The 18,604-nt window shown below is 43.2% G+C and overlaps 1 protein-coding gene across 1 annotated transcript in view; it reads left to right on the forward strand.

Moving 5' to 3' along the window:
* Nucleotides 1–17,506, forward strand: part of LOC103974692 (transmembrane 9 superfamily member 2) — an 18,326-nt gene extending 820 nt beyond the window's left edge. The window contains exons 3-7 of the mRNA XM_009389567.3: nucleotides 57–639; nucleotides 2,113–2,250; nucleotides 2,456–2,612; nucleotides 2,753–3,237; nucleotides 16,934–17,506. Coding sequence (XP_009387842.2) covers nucleotides 57–639; nucleotides 2,113–2,250; nucleotides 2,456–2,612; nucleotides 2,753–3,237; nucleotides 16,934–17,153 — 1,583 coding nt within the window. The 3' untranslated portion in view covers nucleotides 17,154–17,506. The remainder of the gene's footprint in view (nucleotides 1–56; nucleotides 640–2,112; nucleotides 2,251–2,455; nucleotides 2,613–2,752; nucleotides 3,238–16,933) is intronic.
* Nucleotides 17,507–18,604: the final 1,098 nt, after the last annotated feature.

The following is an 18,604-nucleotide window of genomic DNA, read 5'->3' on the forward strand; positions in this document are numbered from 1 at the left end:
CCACCATCCATCCTGTTTTCTTTTATACGTTCATTTCATATTGATCTTGATAACAGAGCATGTGACCGAGAAAAAAGAAGCACTTGGTGAAGTTCTGAATGGGGACCGATTGGTTGATGCACCATATAAGCTTGATTTTCGTGTTGATCGTGAGTCTGAAGTGCTTTGCAAGAAGAAGCTAAAAAAAGAAGATGTAGCCAAGTTCAGGAGTGCAGTCACCAAGGACTACTACTTCCAGATGTACTATGATGATCTCCCACTCTGGGGATTCATTGGTAAGGTTGACAAGGAAGGCAAGGACCTTGGGGAGTACAAGTACTACCTCTACAAGCGCTTCCACTTCGATGTTCTGTACAACAATGACCGGGTGATTGAGATTATTGTCCACACCGATCCCAATACATTGTTGGATGTGACAGAGGACAGGGATACCGAAGTAGAATTCTTATACTCTCTGAAGTGGAAGGAGACCAGCACACCATTCGAGAAGAGGATGGAGAAGTACTCCCAGACTTCTTCGTTACCTCATCACCTGGAGATCCATTGGTTCTCAATTATCAACTCATGTGTGACAGTTCTTCTCTTGACTGGATTCCTTGCCACAATTCTCATGAGGGTGCTGAAAAACGATTTTGTCAAGTAATGAATCTTCCACATTTCTGTCCCTTGGCTTTTATGGTTTTATTTTGTTGCAGAACATATAATTGTTGGTGGAAAATACTTAAGAGTTGAAATGTAGACTGATTTCCAAATATGGGCCTGTGTGTGAGTGAATTAAATAAATGTTTATCCTAACCTGTTTCCTATGTATCTGGTTACGAGACCCTGGTGATGCCTGAATATCTACTGCCATCTCTATTATTTAATTCAAATAAATTTTGAGCCCTATGAAAGTCGTTAGATGATAGAATATTTGATGATGGAAATGATTCTGTTCAGCCTTAACATATATTCAGTTGGATTTTTTATATTATATGTCTTTGTTCCCATAAGATCAAATTTAAAAGTTTTATTGAAACAATTTAAGCACTAAGAGATTCTTTTGCAAGTAGTTAGGATAATTGCTTTTGTAATGATCATTTATTAAGCTATGTAAAAGGAGGAAAAACCCTAGAGTACTAAAACAGTATGAGGAATGGTCAGTACTGAGGATTGCTTGCATATCTAGATGTTATTCGATATATGCAAAGATGTATATGCCAAAGTTATATGTAGATAGTACATCATGGAGTGGTTAATTTTTAAAAAAATGTGCAACAGCTGGATTAGCTGGTTATGGATTTCAAATAATAGGCATTCGTATGTTATATCTTAATGATCATGTTTTTGTGATCTTTCAACTCCACATTATGAACTTTAAATCTCAACTATATTAGACTGTTGTAGTTACCTGCATGATACTATAATGGTATATGTTCTATGCCTAGACAGTGGTAAGTGCTTCTGGGAGTGTCATCTTTCCTAACTATTATTTTGAACCAGAACTTCTAGCAAAAATCTTTTTCTTTTTTCTTTGATATCTGTCTTTTTCCTTGAGAAAATTATATTCATCAATATTCATATGTGACTGAAAGAAGCCATTTGCAATTCACTTAATCCTTTGTGTCAGAAGGCTTATGCAGTGCCACCACTAGCAGCTTATATCTTCCCAAAAAGCTTGCCACCATCCTATTTCTTCTCACATTGAACTTATCTTGTGTGGTGGGGCATGATGTTGTCCTGGGTTGTAGGAAATGTTCCTGTTAATATAGACATGGGAAACTGTACACCAAGATGTTGGGAAGATTTTGAATTTCATACACATTTCTATGCATTGATTTCTTTGATCTGTTTCTACTAGTTTACTTGGAACATTTAGCTAACCCCAGGTTATGCGACATAATATTACATTTTAAATAATATATCCTTGGGAATGCCACTTTGTTTTTCATACACAACAACATTTGGCACTAATATTTGAACTCGTAAGTAGTGTAGTTTGCCATTGTTCTCACTTCACAGCCTAATGGTCCTTGTCCAGGGAGCAAATTTATGTCTTAACAATTTTGTGTTTTGCTCTTAGAAATTTAAACTCAACTCAATTCTTATGTATTCCTTGGGCCTTTGTTCTAGGTATGCACATGATGAGGAGTCTGCTGAGGACCAAGAAGAGACTGGGTGGAAATATATCCATGGTGATGTCTTTAGGTTTCCAAAGAACAAGTCACTGCTGGCTGCCTGTCTTGGTTCTGGCACACAATTATTTACTCTGTAAGTATAATTGGTGAAGTTTGCTTTTATTAATTTGCAAATGGTAAAAGCTGAATTGTAAGGACCAACTTTTTTCTTTAATATTAAGTTAGAGCTGTTTTGAGTGTTGAAACCTTGGAGTATACATAGGCTATTGAAGATTTTATTGCACGACATATTGTTTATCTTGATTTGTCTTAACCTTCTTTTTTTGCATGCATGGCAGGACGGTTTTCATTTTTATTCTTGCACTTGTTGGGGTGTTTTACCCCTACAATCGTGGTGCTCTTTTTACTGCTCTTGTGATCATTTATGCACTTACCTCGGGCATTGCTGGATATGCTGCAACCTCATTCTATTGTCAGCTCGAAGGGACAAATTGGGTATGTCTTTTTCTGCTTGTTTTTCACTGCTTTTTTTTTCTGTGATGCATAGCTTCATATTTCATGCATATGCTTAATTTAGAAAATGTAACAATCGACCTATATATAAGGTTACAAATATCTTCCTTTTTGACTGGCAGGTAAGAAATTTGCTATTGACAGGATGCCTTTTCTGTGGACCTCTGTTCCTGACATTCTGCTTCCTCAACACTGTTGCCATTGTGTATAGTGCTACTGCAGCATTACCGTTTGGAACTATTGTTGTGATTGTCCTCATATGGACGCTGGTGACCTCTCCTTTGCTTGTTTTGGGTGGAATTGCTGGTAAAAACAGCAAAATAGAGTTCCAAGCACCTTGTCGTACGACAAAATATCCTAGAGAGATTCCAGAATTGCCCTGGTATCGACAAGCTATTCCGCAGATGATAATGGCTGGTTTTCTTCCTTTCAGTGCAATCTACATTGAGCTTTACTACATATTTGCAAGTGTGTGGGGTCACAGAATTTATACCATATATAGCATTCTCTTCATTGTCTTCATTATCCTCATCATTGTCACTGCTTTTATAACTGTGGCACTGACCTACTTTCAACTTGCTGCTGAGGACCATGAATGGTGGTGGAGGTAAGACAAGTGTTTTTGTATTGGCAACAAAATTTTTTGTTAAACTTGTTAACAAACATCAGTTACCATGCATCCATGCACCATCTTTCTTTACACAACTTGTTGCTGCATACAGCAAGATGCCTCTTCTTTTCAGAAATTTAATTGCTGCTGCATAGTGAGATGCTTTTGTGTTTCAGAATTCAGATTATCATTTTTTGCATGCTTATATCTATGCAAGCATTTTGTCACTATATTTTATTTGTAAAACATTAGTTGGTATCAACTGCATTTTGATACACTGATTATCAATTCTGTTGGAATCATGTATGGGATTACATAGCCATTGTTAAAGATCTTTGGAAGAATATTAAGGATGCCTATGGATGTTTGCTAAAATTATTATATAGACTTTATGAAACATTGAGTCATCTAGGTGTTAACGTTTAAGCAAATTTCTCCAGTGATTTCAAAAAGCGGTTGGGCGCTCGCCTAAGCGCTCGGGCGAGGCTAGGTGAGGCGAGGCTCAAGCGCCTCATTTAATGTCCAGGCTGTCACGGACTTAGCTGGTTTTGCCTAAGTCGTGCGGCACCCTTGCGTGTCCGTCCGCAAAGGTCAGCCTCCCCGAAGCCTCCCATTGTCCCTTAGGACAACCAAAAAAGAGAACGGGTTAGAGAGAACGCCTCAATCGGGATCCACAAGCAAACATCTCCGAAAAACACTTCATAGACAATGCAAATTACAAACAAACTTTACAAGCTCTGAACAATGGCACAACAAAGGGTAAAATGGTCCATTATAGACCGAAAATCTCTCACACGTGTCCACATGACAACCTTTATTTACAAGCCTAAAGAGGCCACCAACCCGACTAAAATGGGACTATTAAGCCTTCGGCTGCCCCTCTACATGCTGTACAAGGCATGAACATGCCAAAAGACACAGACATACATAAGCATTACATCAAACATCCTACTTCAGAAGTTTGTCCGTGACATTCTCCCCCACTTATTCCTTCGACGTCCTCGTTGAAGCCTTTGTCGACACTACAACTCCTCGCCTTTACTGAGTCTTCAATCCTCTGCTCCAGCTACAATGCGTCTCTTGGCTCCTTGCTGCTCTCCGCTGCTGTTTTTGAGTAGTCGAACCTTTGATCCGCCATGCTGCTTCAACTCACCAATGACTTTGACTCTGGTGTGGGGTTGGCTGAGTTGTGTTGATCCTTGTTGATTCCTGCGGATCCCCCAAATGAAGGAAAAGACCATCCTTACTGCGCCAGTCTCTCAAATTCCTCATTCTGCTTGAACTGGGTGGATGCTTGTTGGAGCTTTAACGAGCATCATCTCGCAAACTTCTGAAGTTTTGGGTCCTTCCTCCACAAAATTTGCTCATTGACTCTTCTTTCATTTAGTTGTCACATCCAAGTAGGTTCGCATCACTTCCGCTTTCGATTGACATTTCATTGGGAAATGAAGCGTACAATCTACTATCAGTAGCACTGATCACCATTGGTGAGGATTTGACAACTATTGTCTTCCATTATTTTCGAAGGGTCTTTGAACTTGTGCAGAGCTCCTCTACTGGATAGATAAGAGAATTGGGGTACTCGGTTTCGCCCATTCTCTTAAGAGTTGAGAAGGCAAAGGCTACTTGACTTCGCCTGCCTCCTCGAGGTTGTACTCCATGCATCGAGCTAGTTACTAGCCTTCGCCTGCTCTTTGCTCACACTTATGAAGCACTTGAAGTGTTTGCACTCCTTGCGTTGAGTTAGTTACTGTGATTCACCTTCTCAATGCCATTGAACTTCTGGAATGCAGGAAGTTTTCACCCCAACTTAGAGTAATTCTCTCATAGGTTTGGTCGCCTCTGGGATTGTACCGTCTTCTCCATCAACCCTGCTGCCTACTCCACTGAGTAGCAAAGGTACAGCACCGCGTCCTGCCTGCTTCGTTCCTTGGTTATGCACTCTTGCATGACCCGAAGTCCTTCACTTTCGGCTATCTTGATGAGAAGCACATTGACACCGATCTTACGAAGTTCTTCGGCCTCTGCCCTTCAGCCTTGTCTCGGTACTTGGAGATTGCCTCTGCATTCTCCACCTCCTCGGCCCCTTTCACGACCAAGCGCTCTCTCTCCATGAGAGAAAGGGATCAATGACTTTCACGGAAGTCCCGCCTCTACGGTACCATGGCACTGCCATGCCCATGGCCCTACTATCCGTCGCCTCGCATCTGCATCCCTTTTCTTCACGATTAGTAGATATGTCTCCGTGGCACTCCTCTGAGTCCACCTCCATTCTAACTGATGCTTGATTTTCGGTAGCTAAGTCCCTCTGGACTCGTCGTCGCTTCCTCACCCCTTTCGACCCCCTGCTTCAACACCTCTGTGTTCTCCAAGCAGTCCGTTTGGTCGATGGAAAGACAGACTGCAACTCCCATGCATGGCCTCTGCCATCACGTTGTAGGGTTTGCACCGATTCTGTTCTCCTTAGCTTCCTTGGTAGCAACGTTTGCTTACTCGACCTTGTCCTCTGACTTGCCGGGCTCCCTTAAGTAAATATGAGCTCTGGAGCAGTCCAACTCTCCAGCTGCTTCGATCATACCTCTGTATGATCAAGTCCCTCCCATGGGACTCACTGGTACTTGCATTCGAACTTTTCCCTTAATGGAACACAGCCCCCATATGTTGATGACCAAGGTTTTCATCCGATGCAAAATTCGATGCACGCCCGGAAGACCCACCTCTGCGGTACCATGGCCTTCACTTCTTGAATCCATAGCCCTTCTTGCCGTCGTGTTGTTCACCGAAGTGGAGCTTCTAGTAGCTCCCGATCATACCTCCATATGATCTAGTCCCTCCTTGGACTATATCGTGTGTATCGCATTGCCACAAACTGTTCCACCACGATCCGCTGCACCATGTCGCCTCCTGGTGACATCTCCATTGCATTCTGATCCTTGTTGAATAAACTCGAATTGTGAACCCTCCATGTGTGGCCTTTGCCAATACATCGCAGGGTCTCCTCCACCTTCGCTTTTGTTCGCTCTTTTGGCAATCGACCTTCATCCACCCACTCTTGGGTCACACCTAGATGAAGCACCGCTCTAGGATAGTCCGTCGCCTAGTAGCTCCCGAAGTCCACCGAATTCACTGTAATTTGTGCACCATTGTTTGGATCCTGGGCCTCTACCCCTACCAGCACAATCTCCGCTGCGCACCGCTTCCTTCATGGCAACTTGAATGGCAACACTGTGGCATATTCTTCAAAAGTACCTACCTCTGAGTCCTCTTGCCTCGTGCTAAGGCCTTCTGAACCCAATTTCGCCTCCGTAAATTGAGTCGCATTTCTCCATCAAATGCTCCTCCGAGATAAGGTGCATGTGCCCAGAAGCTCCCTTCATCTTTGGCACCATGCAAGATGAGTCCTCTCTGATAGATTGAATAACCCATGGAACAACATGATCCTACTCTTGCCTCTGCAAAAGTTCATGTCCTTGACCTCTGTCTAAGGAAAGCACTGCCCCTCTGCTCCATGTTCCAACTTCTATGATGGCTCCCTTCATGCGGCTTGGGTACTTCGCCAAGTTACCCCCAAGTTGTTCCGCTCCTCGTTTTTGCATTGAGTCGATGGTGGCCCTCGCGCCCACAATTCCACGGGTCAGCTCTCCCTTGAGTCTGATCTCCACATCGACTCCAAGTGTGCCTACATTTAAGTTGCTTTGGGTCTCTTCCACCTTCGATTTTGTTCGCTCCTTTAGCAATGAACCTTCATCCACCCACTCTTGGGTCACATCTAGATTAAGCATCGCTCTAGGACAGTTCGTCGCCTAGTAGCTCCCGAAGTCCCGCGACTTCACTGCAATTAGTGCACCATTGTCTAGATCCTGGGCCTCTACTCCTACCAGCACAATCTTCGCTGCGCACCGCTTCCTTCATGGCAACTTGAATGGCAACACTGTGGCATATTCTTTAAGAGTACTCGCCTTCGCATCCTTTTGCCTCGTGCCAAGGCCTTCTGAATCCAACTTCGCCTCCGCACGTTGAGTCGCTTTAGTTCCTCCATCAAATGCTTCTCCGAGTTAAGGTGCATGTGCCTAGAAGCTCCCTTCATCTTTGGCACAATGCAAGATGAGTCCGCTCCATCAGAATGAAGGATCCATGGAACAACATGATCCTGCTCTTGCCTCTGCAAGAGTTCATGTCCTTGACCTCTGTCCAAGGAAAGCACTGTGCCTCTGCTCCATGTTTCATCTTCTATGCTGGCTCCCTTTATGCGGCTTGGGTACTTCGCCAAGTTACCCCCAAGTTGCTCCGCTCCTCGTTTTGCATTGAGTTGATGGTGGCCCTCGCGCCCACCAATCCACGGGTCAGCCCTCCCTTGAGTCTGATCTCCACATCGACTCCAAGTGTGCCTACATTTAAGTTGCTTTGGGTCACTCCCCCACTTGATCTCGCAATGCATCCACCAATGCATTCTCTCAAGCGAGATCATGCGACGACTCCTCGCCGCTTGCTCAGTCCATCGAGCTTCGTGGAGTTGTTGTTTGTTGAGGTACTCCTCAACATGTGAGACTCGTCCCACATGATTCTCCCTCTGGAGAGCCGGGACTTATCCCTCCTGGATAACTATCCCGTTGGAGCAACATCTCTCTTTGTTTCGGAGACCACCATCCCCTTGGACTACTCCGATCTGCTGAACAAACTGTGCATTGTTCTACCTCCTGCAAACGCACTTGCTAGATTGCGACTCCCCGCTAATACAGTCCCCGCTGCACCCCTCAAGGCCTAGCAACATGCTGAACTCGTTGCACACTTCAGCCTCCTACGGATGTATCCTTCACATGCCGAAGAGAAAGTTTCAATGCTCCATGGCGCCGAGTTTCGGTCGCCTTGGGATGGCCACGAACATTCCATCGTCCGCATATAAGCCCATGCATGAGTACCAAATTCTTCGAGTTAGCAATTCCCCTCACCTCTGTGAGCTATGCAAAACTCTTTTTGGTCGTTGAGCAACTCATTCCACCTTGGATGGTCTCATCCTTTACCAAGCGCTTCGCTTGCCTTGAGCACCCATCAAGTATGGTTGTCAACGTTGAGCCGTAGCTCAAACTCAGCCATCCCAACCTTTGTGCGCTCCACATTCTTCCAAGCTTGCCTGTTCTCGTGGTGCCTTTTGCGCGAAGGGTTGGCCATTCCTCTGAATGCCAATCTCAGATGCCCGCTCCTCTGAGCGATTCCTTTTCCCTACATCTCCATGCCCGTTTTCCCCCAAACGGCCGCGCGTGTGCTGACTGCCCTCAATGCAGCCCCGCTAGGTCCCCCACGTTTGTATGCTAAGTGTTTCTATAAGTGCTTGTCCCGCTCTGATACCATCTGTCACGGACTTAGCTGGTTTTCCCTAAGTCGTGTGGCACCCTTGCGTGTCCGTCCGCAAAGGTCACCCTCCCCGAAGCCTCCCATTGTCCCTTAGGACCACCAAAAGAGAGAACGGGTTAGAGAGAACGCCTCAATCGGGATCCACAAGCAAACATCTCCGAAAAACACTTCATAGACAATGCAAATTACAAACAAACTTTACAAGCTCTGAACAATGGCACAACAAAGGGTAAAATGGTCCATTACAGACCGAAAATCTCTCACACGTGTCCACATGACACAACCTTTATTTACAAGCCTAAAGAGGCCACCAACCCAACTAAAATAGGACTATTAAGCCTTCGGCTGCCTCTCTACATGCTGTACAAGGCATGAACATGCCAAAAGACACGGACATACATAAGCATTACATCAAACATCCTACTCCAGAAGTTTGTCCGTGACAAGGTGGTGCGCTTCAAAGAGGTGTCGCTTAGGTGCTCGCTCGAGCCCAAGCGTTGGGTGCTTCGGGCGAGCGCCCGATTTAAACCAAGCGACCAAACCAGCTTTTTAGATCTAGTTCGGTCGCATCTGCATTGGTTGCTTTGCAGCCTCCCCCTAACGACTTCCTCCCACTGTTGTTGTTGTCGCTGCTGCTATCGCTATTGTTGCTCTCCGCTGTCGTTGTCGTTTCTCTCCGCTGCCATTGTCGTTGCCTCTCTCCGCTGTCGCCTGCTGCTCTCCACTGCCGCTGTCACTGCTCTCCGCTAACGTTGCTGTTGCTCTCTGTTCCCATCCTGTCACGGACTTAGCTGGTTTTGCCTAAGTCGTGCGGCACCTTTGCGTGTCCGTCCGCAAAGGTCAGCCTCCCCGAAGCCTCCCATTGTCCCTTAGGACCAACAAAAGAGAGAACGGGTTAGAGAGAACGCCTCAATCGGGATCCACAAGCAAACATCTCCGAAAAACACTTCATCGACAATGCAAATTACAAACAGACTTTACAAGCTCTGAACAGTTGCACAACAAAGGGTAAAATGGTCCATTATAGATCGAAAATCTCTCGCACGTGTCCACATGACACAACCTTTATTTACAAGCCTAAAGAGGCCACCAACCCAACTAAAATGGGATTATTAAGCCTTCGGTCGTCCCTCTATATGTTGTACAAGGCATGAACATGCCAAAAGACACGGACATACATAAGCATTACATCAAACATCTTGGTTAGAAGTTTGTCCGTGACATTCTCCCCTACTTATTCCTTCGACATCCTCGTTGAAGCCTTTGTCGACACTACAACTCTTCGCCTTTGCTGAGTCTTTAATCTACTGCTTCAGCTACAATGCGTCTCTTGGCTCCTAGTTGCTCTCCGCTGCTGTTTTTGAATAGTCGTACCTTTGATCCGTCATGCTGCTTCAACTCACCAATGACTCTGACTCTGGTGTGGGATTGGCTGAGTTGTGTTGATCCTTATTGATTCCTGCGGATCCCCCAGATGAAGGAAAAGACCATCCTTACTGCGCCAGTCTCTCAAATTCCTCATGCTGCTCGAACTGGGTGGATGCTTGTTGGAGCTTTAACGAGCATCGTCTCGCAAACTTCTGAAGTTTTGGGTCCTTCCTCCACAAAATTTGCTCATTGACTCTTCTTTCACTTAGTTGTCACATCAAAGTAGGTTCGCATCACTTCCGCTTTCGATTGGCATTTCGTTGGGAAATGAAGCGGACAATCTACTCTCAGTAATACTGATCACCGTTGGTGAGGATTTGACAACTATTGTCTTCCATTATCTTCGAAGGGTCTTTGAACATATGCAGAGCTCCTCTACTGGATAGATAAGAGAATTGGGGTACTCGGTTTTGCCCATTCTCTTAAGAGTTGAGAAGGCAAAGGTTACTTGACTTCGCCCGCCTCCTCGAGGTTGTACTTTATGCATCGAGCTGGTTATCGGCCTTCGCCTGCTCTTTGCTCACACTTTTGAAGCACTTGAAGTGTTTGCACTCCTTGCGTTGAGTTAGCTACTGTGATTCACCTTCTCAATGCCATCGAACTTTTGGAATGCGGGAAGTTTTCACCCCAACTTGGAGTAATTCTCTCATAGGTTTGGTCGCCTATGGGATTGTACCGTCTTCTCCATCAACCCTGCGCCTACTCCACTGAGTAGCAAAGGTACAACACCGCGTACTGCCTGCTTCGTTCCTTGGTTATGCACTCTTGCATGACTCGAAGTCCTTCACTTTTGGCTATCTTGATGAGAAGCTCATTGACACAGGTCTTACGAAGTTCCTCGGCCTCTGTCCTTCAGCCATGTCTCGGTACTTGAAGATTGCCTCTGCATGCTCCACCTCCTCGGCCCCTTTCACGACCAAGCGCTCTCCCTCCATGAGAGAAAGGGATCAATGACTTTCATGGAAGTCCCGCCTCTTCGATACCATGGCGCTACTATGCCAATGGCCCTACTATCCGTCGCCTCGCATCTGCATCCCTTTTCTTTATGATCAGTAGATATATCTCCGTGGCACTCCTCTAAGTCCACCTCCATTCTAATTGATGCTTGATTTTGGGTAGCTAAGTCCCTCTGGACTCATCGTCGCTTCCTCGCCCCTTTCGACCCCCTGCTTCAACACCTTTGTGTTCTCCAAGCAGTCCGTTTGGTCGATGGAAAGTCAGACTGCAACTCCCATGCATGGCCTCTGCCATCACGTTGTAGGGTTTGCACCGATTCTGTTCTCCTTAGCTTCCTTGGTAGCAACGTTCGCTTACTCGACCTTGTCCTCTGACTTGTCGGGCTCCCTTAAGCGAATATGAGCTTTGGAGCAGTCCAACTCTCCAGCTGCTTCGATCATACCTCTGTATGATCAAGTCCCTCCCATGGAACTCACTGGTACTTGTATTCGAACTTTTCCCTTGGTGGAACACAGCCCCCATATGCTGATGACCAAGATTTTCATTCGATGTAAAATTCGATGCACTCACGGAAGACCCGCCTCTGCGGTACCATGGCCTTCACTCCTTGAATCCATAGCCCTTCTTGCCGTCGTGTTGTTCACCGAAGTGGAGCTTCCAGTAGCTCCCGATCATACCTCCATATGATCTAATCCCTCACGGGACTAGATCGTGTGTATCGCATTGCCACGAACTGTTCCACCACGATCCGCTGCACCATATCGCCTCCTGGTGACATCTCCATTGCATTCTGATCCTTGTGGAATAAACTCGAATTGTGAACCCTCCATGTGTGGCCTCTACCAATACATCGCCGGGTCTCTTCCACCTTCGATTTTGTTCGCTCCTTTGGCAATCGACCTTCATCCACCCACTCTTGGGTCACACCTAGATGAAGCACCGCTCTAGGACAGTCCGTCGCCTAGTAGCTCCCGAAGTCCACCGACTTCATTATAATTTGTGCACCATTGTTTGGATCCTGGGCCTCTGCCTCTACCAGCACAATATTCGCTGCGCACCGCTTCCTTCATGGCAACTTGAATGGCAACACTATGGCATATTCTTCAAGAGTACCCGCCTCTGCGTCCTTTTGCCCCGTGCTAAGGCCTTCTGAACCCAACTTCGTCTCCGCAAATTGAGTCGCCTTAGTTCCTCCATCAAATGCTCCTCCGAGATAAGGTGCATGTGCCCAGAAGCTCCCTTTGTCTTTGGCACCATGCAAGATGAGTCCACTTCGTTAGAATGAAGGACCCATGGAACAACATGATCCTACTCTTACCTCTGTAAGAGTTCATGTCCTTGACCTCTCTCTACGGAAAGCATAATGCCTCTGCTCCATGTTCCAACTTCTATGCTGGCTCCCTTTATGCGGCTTGAGTACTTCGCCAAGTTACACCCAAGTTGCTCCGCTCCTCGTTTTTGCATTGAGTCGATGGTGGCCCTCGTGCCCACCATTCTACGGGTCAGCCCTCCCTTGAGTCCGATCTCCACATCGACTCCAAGTGTGCCTTCATTTAAGTTACTTTAGGTCGCTCCCCCACTTGATCTCGCAATGCATCCACCAATGCATTCTCTCAAGCGAGATCATGCGATGACTCCTCGCCGCTTGCTCAGTCCATTGAGCTTCGTGGAGTCGTTGTTTGTTGAGGTACTCCTCCTCAACTTGTGGGGTCCGTCTCACATGATTCTCCCTCTGGAGAGTCGGGACTTATCCCTCCTGGATAACTGTCCCATTGGAGCAACATCTCTCTTCGTTTCGGAGACCACCATCCCCTTGGACTACTCCTTTCTGCTGAACAAATTGTGCATTGTTCTGCCTCCTGCAAACGCACTTGCTAGATTGCGACTCCACGTCAATACAGCCCCCGCTGTGCCACTCAAGGCCTAGCAACATGCTGAACTCATTGCACACTTCAGCCTCCTATGGACGTATCCTTCACATGTCGAAGAGAAAGTTTCAATGCTCCATGGCGCCGAGTTTCGATCGCCTTGGGATGGCTACGAACATTCCATCGTCCGCATACAAGCCCATACATGAGTACCAAATTCTTCGAGTTAGCAATTCCCCTCACCTCTGTGAGCCTTGCATAACTCTTTTGGTCGTTGAGCAACTCATTCCACCTTGCATGGTCTCATCCTTTACCAAGCGCCTCGCTTGCCTTGAGCACCATCAAGTATAGTTGTCAACGTTGAGCCGTAGCTCAAACTCAGCCATCCCAACCTTTGTGTGCTCCTCATTCTTCCAAACTTGTCTGTTCTCGTGGTGCTTCTTGCGCGAAGGGTTGGCCATTCCTCTGAATGCCAATCTTAGATGCTCGCTCCTCCGAGCGACTCCTTTTCTCTACATCTCCATGCCCGTTTTCCCCCAAACGGTCGCGCGTGTGCTGACTGCCCTCAACGCAGCCCCGCTAGGTCCCTCACGTTTGCATGCTAAGTGTTTCTATGAGTGCTTGTCCCGCTCTGATACCATCTGTCACGGACTTAGCTGGTTTTGCCTAAGTTGTGCGGCACCCTTGCGTGTCCGTCCGCATAGGTCAGCCTCCCCGAAGCCTCCCATTTTTCCTTAGGACCAACAAAAGAGAGAACGAGTTAGAGAGATCGCCTTAATCGGGATCCATAAGCAAACATCTTCGAAAAACACTTCATAGACAATGCAAATTACAAACAGACTTTACAAGGTCTGAACAGTTGCACAACAAAGGGTAAAATGGTCCATTACAGACCGAAAATCTCTCGCACGTGTTCACATGACACAACCTTTATTTACAAGCCTAAAGAGGCCACCAACCCAACTAAAATGGGACTATTAAGCCTTTGGCCGCCCCTCTACATGTTGTACAAGGTATGAACATGCCAAAAGACACGGACATACATAAGCATTACATCAAACATCTTGTTTAGAAGTTTGTCCGTGACAATCCGCTACAGCTACCGTTGCTCTTTATTATTGCCCGTTGTCGTTGCTCTCTACTACCAGTATCCCTGCTCTTAGACAATAGCCTCTTGTCCGCGACTCAGTTCTCACTGTGATCCAGCTTCTCACCTCGTTCTCGTTCTCACACTCTACTGTTAATAGTAGAGAAAATTTTAAAATATTAAAATAATTTTTATTTTTTTATATTTTAATATTTTAGAGTGCCTCGCTACGCTTCGGCGAGCCCTTAGCGCCTCGAGCGTTTTAGGACCTTAGCCCCTTTTGGTCCTTAGCGCTTTTTAAATCACTGTTTTTCACAAAATTTACTTGATCTAGAAGTTACAAATTTCTACTTTGATTGAAATTTTTGAATACGATAATTTTTTCTCCTTATGACCAATGCTTTCCCTGGGCCATGACTAATAGTTCTCTTTTGAAAACCAATCAAGAAATTCTACTTCCAAAGTAGAAATTTGTAACTTCTAGATTAAGTAGATTTTGTTAAAATTTCTTAAACAACATGACACTCAGATAATTGAAAGTTTCATAAAAGTCTATATAATAATTTTGGCGAACATCCAAAGGCATCCTTAATATTTTTCCAAAGATCTTTAACAATAGCTATGTAGTCTCATACATGGTTCCAACATAATTGATAAGCAATGTAACAAAACGCAGTTAATGAATTCCAAAATGCAGTTGCCAACTAAAGTTTTACAAATAAAATATAGTGATAAATGCTTGCAAACCAATCAAGAAATTCTATTTCCAAAGTCTAGAAAAATTCAGAATCTTAATACATTCAGAAAGAATTTATTTTTTTTGACAATATGCTATTGTGTATATACTTCTGATTTTGATATTTTATTGCTGTTTTCTTTGAGATATTAGCTCATTGTTATCATATATCTTACAACGAGAAAGGTTGCAAGCAAAGAAACTGTAGCATGTTAGTTTGTTCTGATAAGTATGGTAATACATGAATTGCATGTTTAACATGGTTTGTTTGGACTATGCTAGATGGTATTCAGCAGATGAAAAAATTTAAGCTTACTCTTTACATTATTCAGTTTCAGAACCTAATTTATGAATGTAGTAAAACATACATATTATATGATGTGTGGTTCAATTGTTGATTCTAGCATGCATTAATTTATTTTAGATACCATGGATAAAAGTGACGTCAACCCAATTAATATGTGCTGTTCCCAACTCTTCATCATAAGATTAAGATGGAAGAAACCCTAGCCTCATTGTTCTGTGTTTGCCCCTGTGATTGATGTGCAAGTGTTGATCATACGGGCAAATAACCTAGGTATTGTTTTTTCACAGAGCTTATTGACAGAAAAAGTTCAATCTAGCTGATCCCAAATGATTAAAATATTACGGCTGCTTATTGCTGTTGTTGTTATTATTAATATGCAAGTGTGCATCTCAAATGGATATGGATCAGTCATTAACTCTTATTTTTGCTTAAAATGCATTCTCAAAACATATTGTGCATATTTATTTTTTTCTGATATGTGTGCATAACATACTTATAGTCTTTATGTTAATTTATTATTTCAATTTGCAAGAAAGACAGCCCAAATTTCAAAATCCTTAACTGATAATTGCTCAACATTACATTTATATATTCTTTGTTAAAAATTATTTCCCTACTTATTCAGGTTTGTCGATAAGAACTATTACATTCTGTTATATATTCCTATGTTAATGTTTCAGTTACTTGAAAATTTTCTGCTTGACAAATACTTTCACTGGCTGCTCTCTCTGTCTCTCTCTCTCTCTCTCTGGTCTTGCATATTATGCAGCATGTTCTTCATGTAACCCTTTCCCAAGTACCAAAATATTTAATTCTTTTGTATAAAATTTTATTTTTCTTGGGTTTTAAACTGCTAAAATTCACATTGTGTAATGACAACAACTACTCTCAAATTTTCACTTCTGCTTCATCCTAGATACAAATTATTAAGTTGCATATTCTGTAATAGTTTTCTGAAGTGTTAATTGAGCAGAGAAAGGTGTTCAACAATAACTTCTTGTGTGCACATGGGTTTTACTTGTTTACCTTGTCAACTCCCGATTTGTTTTATGGTATACAAGTAATATAAACTGGGGATAGTTACCACCTGCTCTTTTGTTATTTTGATCTACTCTTACAAGGTGATTGTTAATACTGATACAGCATCGGGTAGGCATTGAATTCATCATTTGGCCCCTGCATATGTGAACACACCCCTGCAATAAGAAAAGAAATTACTTTCTCCTATGAATCATGTGGATCAGTCTTTGAAATATTTAGTTGACTGGTAGCATATCATATTGCCATTGGTTGTTTTGTCTTGCTGATTCATGGCTGTGTTCAAGGTTAGACAGGAATGGAAGCTCTAGATTCATGGTCACTGTACTTTGTTTTTCTCATCCTCGTGGTGATTGATAAGGACATTGTTATTTTTACTATTGTCACTTGATTCTTTAATCAATTTACTTCTGAAAAATAGTTTAATCAGTTCTTTCCCATCAAGTGGATTTGTTTTGCACAAGTTCTCAAGAGATTTGACTGATGGAGTTACATTTAGTTTTTCTCCTGGTGCTCAAATTTTTTAGCTCTTCTGGGAGAGTTTTTTTTGCAAGATTTCAGAGACCTCACACATTATTTGTCATCTAAACCCCATGTGACATTGTGGGAGAATATGATTTGATTTTTTTTTTGTTGGGCGTGCATGCTAGATTTTCTTTCATGCAAACAAAGGAATGATTCATATTCTTCTAAATCTAGTGAGAGGTACTTGTATTTTGGTTTTGATTCATTTTGCTTTTTTATGATGAATGATCATTTGGAATGGTTCTATCGAAACCAGAAGTATGAATTTTCAATAGGTATTTATTTATTTACAATGGCACCATGCCGTTACATGATTGATATTCTTGTACTTAGCACATGTCACCATTCTTCCCATTGTTGAGATTTAAATAATGTTTTTGCTTATCATGATGCAGGTCTTTCCTATGTGGAGGATCAACTGGCCTTTTTGTATATGGATACTGTTGGTATTATTATTATGCTCGCTCGGACATGTCAGGGTTTATGCAAACATCGTTCTTCTTTGGGTACATGGCTTGCATCTGTTATGGTTTCTTCCTTATGCTCGGCATGGTTGGATTCCGAGCTGCTTTGCTTTTTGTTCGTCATATATACCGATCCATCAAGTGTGAGTAGCACTCAAGTAGAATGTCACTTCTGAATCATGCCGTTTGGAAGGAATGATTCATGCAATCTGTCAACAATCATTCTACATTGGAGACTTGGATGACCTGTGTTTGAAGTCATAGAACATGATTTATTGTTTCCAGAAATTGGCATTTAGAATTTTTGATCAAATAGGTCTTGTCATAAATCAATTTTCCCATCTTCCACTTATGTTGGTGGCATTGTTTCAAAAAACGTATGGTATACATGCTTTCATGCGTTTTATGAGGCAGTTTCCCAAACACACGCTTGGATGTTATTAGTGGACTCGTTGCTCTATACATGTGATGGATTTGCTAGTATAATGAGTAATTTCGTGGTCATGTAATTGCTTTCATTGTGAAGAGTTTGGGTTCTATACTCAAATCGAACAAATTAATCATCTTCCTATCCATCTACGATTTTGCTTAATTCGTACCATGTCATAGCTAACACAAATGCTCGTAAATAAGCTACTTTTTCGAGATGTCATGTGGTCACTTAAATAACTGTTAGTCCAAAGGAACACGTGAATAGACTGTCGCCATCACTTTATTGGAACCACACAGGTATAGTTGGACAAACATTAACATTTACAATTGAAATAGATACACTTCCCAACCTGACCGAATGGAATAAAGGATCCGAGTACAAAGGTATCAAGGAACCACATCTTATTTTCCATCTCTCACAGTCCTTCCCGAATAGCACCACCCTTCTCTATCTATCTCAGCCATAGTTGGACTACCTTGATGATGCAATAATTACATGAACACCTGAGGAAAAGCGACAATATAATATCACAGATGTAACACATTCGATGCCATTTACCATCCACATCTCCCCGACTCTCAAGCATTCCCTAGCTTTTGCAAAAGCTAAGAGGCTTTTTTGCCTGTGGGGCAACAGACTAAGAGAACATAAAAGGAGGGTGTGTTGGCTTTTTCTGCTGCTCGTACAAGTACATGTGAACCTTGACCTAAAGCAAGTAAAGCGTGTTGGCTTTATGTTATCAAATTGAGGTGCCACAGATTGGTCTCACTACCTGACATTTATGATTAAAGGCCAATTAGTTTTTCTTTTCTCCACCAAGTTAAATAGCTCAATATCAATACGGTAGATAAATAGCTCAAGACCAGCTTGTAGAACTTGAATCAACACAAAAATTCTAATTATTTTCTATGTATAGATGATGTTAAATGATTTTATTTGTCATTGATGCCAATGATATATATAGTTAGAAGTCAATCAAAAGGTAGTGTTGATTAAGTGTTAGAGAGAGCTAATTTTAGAGGATTAATTCTTCAGATATAATGAAGAATTATATTCTGGGATGAAGTTTTCTGGGAGAAGACTATAAAAAAATCTTAACAATAGACTCATTTCAATGCAAAGCCAGCAAATGTGTGAGTGTTGTAAGATTCCTTGCTTTGTGTGAACAA

The sequence above is a fragment of the Musa acuminata genome, chromosome BXJ3-5 (assembly GCF_036884655.1).
Source record: "Musa acuminata AAA Group cultivar baxijiao chromosome BXJ3-5, Cavendish_Baxijiao_AAA, whole genome shotgun sequence".
Classification (NCBI taxonomy): Eukaryota; Viridiplantae; Streptophyta; class Magnoliopsida; order Zingiberales; family Musaceae; genus Musa; species Musa acuminata.